The following is an 8718-nucleotide window of genomic DNA, read 5'->3' on the forward strand; positions in this document are numbered from 1 at the left end:
AGGGAAAATTGATAATGCAGGTGGGAGAGACGGTTGCTGGAAAGAGATCCTTAGTAAGCAAGAGCAGGTAGATTAGTGCACAAGCAAAGCGGTTGGTCTTACAATTGGATTATGAATTGATTCAAAATACAGGAAGGCAGGTAGAGAACTAGGAGCACAGACAGAGACAGAGGATAAATATGAAATATTATGTTAGGAGCTTGTGAAAAGTTTCTTCTCATTACTTTAAATTTCTTCGCAAAATGGAAAGCCAGGTCATCAACTGCGAGTGACGATGGGGGAGGAGAAGTTGGACATTTGAGGAGAGCTGAGAAGGTATGAAGTAACTGTCTAGCAGAGTAGACGGAGTGGACTAGGAAAAAAGTGCACTATGATGGCTGAACAGCACCCGAGGCCAATTTAAAGTGAAATTTAATGTGAAAGCGTCTAATCATTCTTCCCAGCACAGAATAGGAGCTCAATTTAAATATATTTAATAGATCTATACATATAGTTTTTTTTTATTTAAAAATACTGCAAAAAAATGACCATCTATTCTTTGTGGAAAAAAAAAAATCTGTTTTGAAAATAAAGTGCACCATTTGATAGCTTGTTTATTATATAGAATTTATATTATAGGTTAGCTGACCAAATTGGGAAATCTGTAAAATGGGTTAGTTAATGTTATAGCAAAAGATTTTACTCTACATTCGTGATGTGATTAAGGCAAAAATATTTTTATTGCAATTATCCACATCCAGTAAAATATTTAATGACGTGTTCACTGCCTTGGGCAGGTTAGCATGAAATTTAATTTGTGTTAATTTGCCCAAAACTTAGGAAGCAGAAGTATACTGTTTTTAGAATTTGATCTACAAGAAGGAAACTAATATTTTATAAGATGTTTCTATACATAGATTTAGGTTCCTCTATTCTCTTCTTCCTTCAGGCACTCAAAACATCATCATGAGCATCATAGAAAATGGATCAATATCAGGTGCCTAGTGTCAATTAGGTAACAATAGAACCTGTAGGAATCAGGGATTTTTATGAGATACAGGAGCATAGTGTATCTGTATATTGAATATCTATAAAAGAAATAGTGATGGAATTCAAGTCAGGTGACCTAGGTTTAAATTCTAGCTCTGCTGGTTATTAAATCCAGGGCCTTAAGGTCTTACTTTCTTCATCTGAAAACTGGGCATAATAATACTTCATTGGATTGCCATGTTGATCAAATGAGGTAATTATATGAAAATATTTTATTTATTATGTTAGTCAAAGGTTAAAGGATTATTATTGTGCCTCCCAATGATTGAAAGAAGTTATTAAAAATAGCATTATCAGCTATCTCTCAGCGTGATTCTAGGCCATTTTTACTATTTTTCCTTCTACCACGATAGAAGGCATGCAGGCCTTTTTGAGAAAATTATGCTGCTTCTGGACATGTCCAAGAATAGCTAGTAACTAAACTACTTCTTCAAAGATTCAGGGTATTTCTCTTTTGGACTGAAGTGGATAAAAAGTTTCAATGTTAATGTAAAGGGTCAATAAGAATTATTCAAGTGATAGACTGACCTGGAGCCATCAGTATTAGAAGTTGAAAGGACCTTCCAAGACTCCTGGCCCCAGCTTTTATAAATGTATGGAAACTTAGGCTCAGAAAGTATGGTTACAATGATATTTTGAAATAAATTTAAATTATAATTACTGTGCATAAAGATTGAGAAAACTTGGCAAATATTGCATTTATCAGAATATTGTTTCAGTCGTAGTCTCCTAGCTAGGTATTTAATTCTTTAACTGGTTTTAATGACTCAAGGGTAATTGAGAGACAGATAGCCACGTCTCCTTGCAGAAGGAAAGATTGACCTTCATAAAGGGTCTGGTAAGTTTATTTGAACTAGAGTAGCATGATGGAACAATCTGGTGTGACCAGGCCTTGGCACCTGCTAGGATCTAGGATAAGTCAGTGTGTGTCGTTCTGTTAAGTTGCAGAGAACTCACTGCTTTTCACTCCCGACTCCTCCAGCCTAGTGCCTTGGGAGTAATGACATACAAGATGATCCTTTCTTAAGCAGGAAAATAGAAGGTCCTTGAAGGAACTTCTCTACAAGTCCTGCCATGGAAATAAATAGATATTTGCATGGATACTAAATGTATGCTTTCAGATCCTTTCTCATCTTGATCTCTCCTCTCTACAGTTCTTGAACCAAGGTGAAGACACAAGCCTGCTTAACAGTCATAATATGTCTCATGTTACCAGTCTATTTTTTAGTGTTCTGCGAGAATCTTAAAAAATGATCTCACACGTAACTTTGTGGAATTAACTGCAATGTTGTTCCAAATACCCGGTGTTATCCAAGTTTTGCCATATTTGCAATGTCGTGAGAACCCCGTTTTTATGTTGCAAAACTATCATAAATTACACTCCATTGTATTACTTAACCCTCAACCATAGTATCAGGGAGATTTGCAGGACTCTTCCAGGGAACATCTTTGTCACATTTTGTCATTTGCTTAGAATGTCAAACAGGGCCCCCTTTTGGATTCTGTGGGAGGTGGATTCCAATTGCCACACAGAACATATATAGAGATATTTCCCCCTGTTTTATTTTATTTTTTGAATCTATACAGGCAACAGCCTCAGATTCCAATCACCACAGGAACAGGTGTTGTGTATCCTGGTGCTATTACTATGGCAACTACCACACCATCACCTCAGATGACATCTGACTGCTCTAGCACCTCCGCCAGCCCAGAGCCCAGCCTCCCGGTCATCCAGAGCACTTATGGTATGAAGACAGACGGCGGAAACCTAGCTGGAAATGAAATGATTAATGGAGAGGATGAAATAGAAATGTATGACGACTATGAAGATGATCCCAAATCAGACTATAGCAGTGAAAACGAAGCCCCAGAAGCTGTCAGTGCCAACTGAGGAGTGTTTATTTGCTGAATTAAAATACTCTGACATTTCACCTCCCCTCCCCCAACAAAAAGTTCTTAAAGAGCCCGCATGCATTTGTGGCTCCACAATGACATCAGCAGAATGGTCTTAATTGTTTCGTAAAGTGTGAGACAGATTAAGTTTTCCCTGATTTTTCATGAACTTGAGTTTTTTGTCGTTATTGTTATTGTTGTTGTTGTTGTTTTTTTAATTTAGGTGAAGACATATTAAATATGAGACACCAGGACTTGAAAACTTATCTCAACCCATAGCTGTCTTACAAGTCTTATATTTTTGTCTTACTATTTTTTTTTTCTTTTGGATGTTGATAAAGGTTTAAGTTACTGTTTTAGATGGGGTTAAACATTCTCACTCAGGTATGCTGTGCCGGCCTACAGGTTGTGAATGTGTTTTTATTCTGAATTATTTTAGAAAACAACTGAGGATTTCATATTGTGAAACAGAACCAGTCTACGGCGTGTGCAGCTGCATGTAGAGCATATTCAAAAGGCCTCGGAATTCCATTTTTCCATGTGTAGAGTTAAACTTTGAATGTGCCAAACTTTCTCATCACTTTTGAATCTTAATATTTTGAAAGTCTTAAAGGAGACACTGCAAAGTCTTAGACAATCTTTGGCATCTTAAAATAAAATAGCAAACCATACTTTTTTTTTTTCCAGAAAATGGTAAAGTACTCAGGAATCTGGAGACAAGATATTGTAAGGAATGAACAAGGTTGCCACAGTGCATGTACCCAATTGTGTTTGCCTCTCAATGTGCCATCTGTGGGTGACGTATGACGTACACACACCAGAGCGATCACCACACCAGATACCGATTCGGTGGTCTTCTCTGCCTGAGACCACCTCTCACTACATCCATTATCCCTTTGCCTTTAACCCTGACATTCAGTCTTAACACATTTTCTCTTAAATAATTTATTCATTCCAGAATGTCAAGGGTCCACTTACTATTTATTTAAAAAAAAAAATTGTTGGTGGCATTAATTTAATAATTCTTATTTTTCACCATCTTTCCCCGAAGAACTTTTCAGCCCTTCTCACCTCCTTCTCCTGCTAGATACAAAAGATGTACATAGTGATTTTATGTCCCCAGAGCATCTGGAAGCATTTCTGAAGCAAGATTCTATTAAATACCCATATCGTTGTTTTTAAACACGAGTGTCTATCTGGCTGCAGGGCTGTGTATTTAGATTCATGTGTAGAGTCTTACACTTCAACAGCTGTGCCCCCGAGGTTCTTAGTGACCTTGAATCTTTTGCCAGAATTTCCCCCTAAGTCAGCTCAGCAACAAGTGGTCGGAGCTGCCTCAGTGGCATTTCCCCTGAGTGCCATTCAGCAGCAAGGGTCAACAGTGGTGACTGCCGGGCAAGAGAGTTCCATAGCCAAACCTAGAGCCCAAGGCCGCGGGCCATGTAGGAGGCTACTATGATGCTGTCATGCGCTGGCACCTTTACAGTGAGTTGCCTTGTCCCATCTGGCATACCTAGGGGATTCTCTGTAAAATCCCCAGGATACAAGGAGCCACCTGACAGCCTCAAAGCAAAGATAGAGGCAGATAGTCATGATATGTCCAGAGAATGAAAGAAAACCATAGGGAAGGAGAAGGAGGGAAAATACATTCCCTATATGGGATGTTCCTACTGTTAACTCTGGGGAACAGATCACTCCTGAGGCGGCAGCCGAGGCCCTCTGGCTGACTCCCTCTATCTGTGGCCGTGGTGGGGCAGGCCTATGTGTGAACGAGACTGACTATACTTGTCGCACAAGGGTTTTCTGGAGATGTGCTGATGGGCAAGGAGGCAGTGAGGTTTCACTTCCCATCTCCTAGCCACAGGGAACTTGGCCATGCCATTCTGACCTTCCTGAAAACAGGACTGATCACCTATGTGGGGACCCTCACCCAGAGTGGTTCAGTGGGAGAATGTCAGCGAATGGGACAGTTCACCTCATAGGACAACCCAGATTTTGATCACCAGGACATAGGAATGGCCCCATCAGATTTCTTGAGCCATTTTGTCACTTGGAAGAAAATAGTGTACCTTCATATTTATTTAATGAGTGCTCAAGGACATACCTAATAGCGATAGATAAATCCAGACAAGATATTACTGGCTATATCACTAGCTGGGAGTGCTCTCTATCAGCTGATTAAGGTACTGATAGGAATGTTTTTTTTCTTAATATTGGTTGGGGATTGAAACTTCGTTTTTGTACATTTATTTCAAATGAGGAAGAGGTCATTTTTGTTCTTAAAAAATGAGTATTTATTATTGTCTTACTGATTTCTTTTGAATATATACCTCTCTTCCTCAGTTCATTCTCATGTTTTTTCTTATTTTCTTTCACTTTTGCTTCTGCCCTGTCCCACTTCTTTTTTTATTTGTTGCATAGGTAAATGCTGTTTGGCTAGCATTGTATTGTATGTAATTAATTTTGCACAAAGGCAAACATTTAGAATAGTAGGTTAATTTTGTTTGTTTTATGACCATGCCAAAATAATATTCTGGGCTGGTGGAGAACAAAGAACTGTTCTTTAGGACTGAAACTTGATTTTGCTTGTAGTAAAACAAAACAAAACAAAACAAAACAACAAAAAAAAAAACCAACAAAAAACACACACACTCACAGATGTTGTTTCGTAAGTGTTATAAGCACTGGATATAAATGGTATTTTTTATCACTTCTGACTAATGTGAAACTGTTGTACGAAAACTACATGAACAAAAGTCATCTGTTTCGACTCGTGTGGGCTTGCCTCACAGTTGCCGGATTTGAGTCATTTTTATGTCTTGTTATTTCATTTATTTATGCAAAATACATGTGTGTATGAACACTTTGTTTTAGCCCCAGCTCTGCCTCAGTACTGGGGTTCAGTTACTTCTAGCCATGTTCTTAAAAATGAAAGGCTATTCAGGAATGATCTGATTGTAAACGTCTCTTTTATTGGGTAAAACAGTGATGCTGTATTTGAATCTAAATTCTGTGCATAAGCAGTTTATTCTATTTATTAGCCAAGTTTGGCTCTAAATATCCTTGGAAATTATGAATGACAATCATCGGGATCACTTCATTTTATTTTCAGTGGGGCTTAAACAAAGTTTTTGTGACTTTACCATCTCATTTTAGATTTTTCTAATTGTGTAAATATAACATAGAAATAGAATTTATTTTTGGTTCATGAATACTTAGTGAGATATAAGTTATGTATTTCCTTTTTGTTCTCTATCCATATATGTTGGTCCAGACTAGAAGTTGACAAGTCACTGTACCTCATGGGGATAGTGAATTATCAGCACGGTGAGAGAGCAGTGTTCCACCTGCAGCTGGGGCGATAAAACCCCTCACTCGGGTTCTCATGAATCTTAGAACCTACTGTCCACAGACTCAGGCTTTGCCTTTTTTTCTTAATAGAAAATTGATGAATTGAACATACCAAATTTGCCGTACCGCCGAGTCAATTTACTTTGTGAATCCCGATAAACTGTAAAAGGTAATTCTGCGACCATTTAATAGCAAGAAGAATGAACGCCATTATAAAGGCAAAAATCTGCTTCTGAGATTGGTCATTAATAAAACTCCCAGCATGCTAAGTCGATTAAAAAATGTTAATCAACTTTTTCCAGTGTTTTTTATTTCATAGTATCTTCAAGTCAAAGATAAAATTATATCCGTTTTGTTAAAGAACATGCAGGATTAGGATTTTCCATGTCACTTAGAATAGGGACATGGCAGACAATCCTATCCTAAAAAAAAAAAAGAAGAAGGACCATAAGGAATAGGAAGGAAGGAAGGAAGGAAAAAAGAAGGAAGGAAAAGAATGAAAAGAAGAAAGAAAGAAAGGAAGGAAGGAAGAAAAGGAAAGAAAGAAAAGGAAAGGAAAGAAAGGAAAAGAAAAGGAGAGAGAAATAAAAGATCAGTCTGTGGACAGGAGCAGCCAGGCAGGCAATTTCTCTATTTCATTGGCAGATGTGATGCAGTATCTTTTCCAGGAAGGTACGAAAGCTTTGTTGTTTTCATATGTATCCAGATCAACCTTTTAGGAGCACATCAGTTTGCTTCATTTGGTATTTGATACTCCGCAGCCTTGTCCTCATGGCTTATTTCGATTTGCCAGGGTCCTGATACCAACTCCCAGACCAAGTTCTAAATTCAGATGTGGGCTCACAGTGCTATTGAGCTCGTCAAATTCTGGCCTCCCCTGAACGTTAGCCCCACTGAAGCCTGGGTGTTTGAAAAGGGTGTGATCACTCTAGGGCTGAAGTTAAAGGCTTCTTTCTTTTCCTTATGAAGCCAGGCTGCTGCTTCAGAGCGCACCCTCCCAAGCCAGGAGCACAGGCACTAGCTAAAAGCAAGGATTGTTTCAAGGAAATCCATCTATCCCTAGTAGAAAGGCAGCCTGGTCACTTAAACACCACAGCTGAGGCTGCTTATATCAATTTACTAATTTTGCAGTAAGGTGACCTTTACCTACTCATTAGGGAAAGGAAAATGAATCACTTAGTAGTTTTAAATCATCTGAGAAGTCTTGTACCAAGTGCCAACAACTGCAAAGAATGCAGCTGGAGGAATGTATTGAAATTATTACCAGGTCTTCCTTTTTAATGAGAAAATGACAAAATGTTTGCTGTAGCCTTGCCTGTTTTTGTACACGTTTGTCTAAGGACTGAGTTGGCACTTAAGCTCACTTCTCAAAGTATAATAATATTGTATGACCTCATTTGTTCTTTTACAAAAGCACTCGCATCATTTCCTTAAGTCATCTGCCCCCTGACATGTTTTCTTCCTTAATAAACAACTTCTATCTGCTATTCCTGCCGATTATGTTATGTTTCTGATGCCATATGCTATTGAGCGTAACCCTCTGCTAATATTGTTGAAAATATTGATGATATGCAAATACATTTCCTTTTCATCCCATCTTATCTTTTCCTTTGAGGACAGATTGTTTGCCTAAAGCTCATGAACAAGGATTCAAAATGCTGGTACCTTTGGGGTGAGGCTGGAGGTGGGTGGGGGAGGGGGCAGACGGGTAACAGTGCAGATACTCTTCCAATTAGTGTTCGTGGCAATATGAAAGCTTGAAGGCAACTCAGTGACATATCTTGCTCAGTAGTTTCTTATTCCTGAAGAACCACAAGCATAAAGTGAGGCCTCAGTGCTGGTGCTCTTGGAGTATGGGGAATGTGCAAATATTTAACTGTTTTGTATGCTGCACATTGCAGATCTGCTCATGTGCATTCTCCGTTTGTCTTCCTTTGTCATATGTGTTTTTGCTTTTCTAAAAGTGCAGTCTTTATTGTACCCTTCTCCGGCTTGTAGCAAATTAGAATGCTTAGCATTTATGTTCATTCATTATTGTATTTGCCATGTAAAATTTTTATTACCTTAGACAAGCTTATAAGCTGTTACTACATAACTTATCTTACTGTAACTCTTTTATTTTCCGACATTGTAATTTGTTTGTGATGTATATTGTGAGATTGTATTCTATGTTAATTTAATCAGCACAATTCACTGACATGCTGGACTGACATGCTGGCTGCTGTTTCAAAGTATAAAGTTTGTGTAGGGCTGTTGAGACAACTGCATCTCTGTTGTCAAGGTACTGTGCTTTGGTTCGTCTAGCAACACTGTGGGTGTGGCCCTCGAGACACTAAGGGCATTGAATACACCCCCGAGCAAACTTTATCTGCAGATTTTCTTTGTAGAAATTCTATGTATAACGCAGGTACCTATTTGGCCCATGGCTGGTAACTATTTGGGCAA

At 38.5% G+C, this 8718-nt stretch overlaps 1 protein-coding gene across 4 annotated transcripts in view; it reads left to right on the forward strand.

Annotated features, from left to right (window-relative positions):
* The window catches only part of SOX6 (SRY-box 6), a 358392-nt gene extending 353503 nt beyond the window's left edge, over positions 1 to 4889 (forward strand). For 2 of the 4 annotated variants that reach the window (XM_023522158.1, XM_023522160.1), the window contains one exon: positions 2617 to 3094. In XM_023522158.1, coding sequence (XP_023377926.1) covers positions 2617 to 2920 — 304 coding nt within the window. In that variant the 3' untranslated portion in view covers positions 2921 to 3094. Of the gene's footprint in view, positions 1 to 2616 lie in introns of all 4 variants that reach the window. The other 2 variants (XM_023522157.1, XM_023522159.1) reach the window with 2 other exon arrangements.
* The last annotated feature ends 3829 nt before the right edge of the window (positions 4890 to 8718 follow it).

Source organism: Pteropus vampyrus, unplaced genomic scaffold, assembly GCF_000151845.1.
Source record: "Pteropus vampyrus isolate Shadow unplaced genomic scaffold, Pvam_2.0 Scaffold334, whole genome shotgun sequence".
In the NCBI taxonomy this organism is placed as follows: Eukaryota; Metazoa; Chordata; class Mammalia; order Chiroptera; family Pteropodidae; genus Pteropus; species Pteropus vampyrus.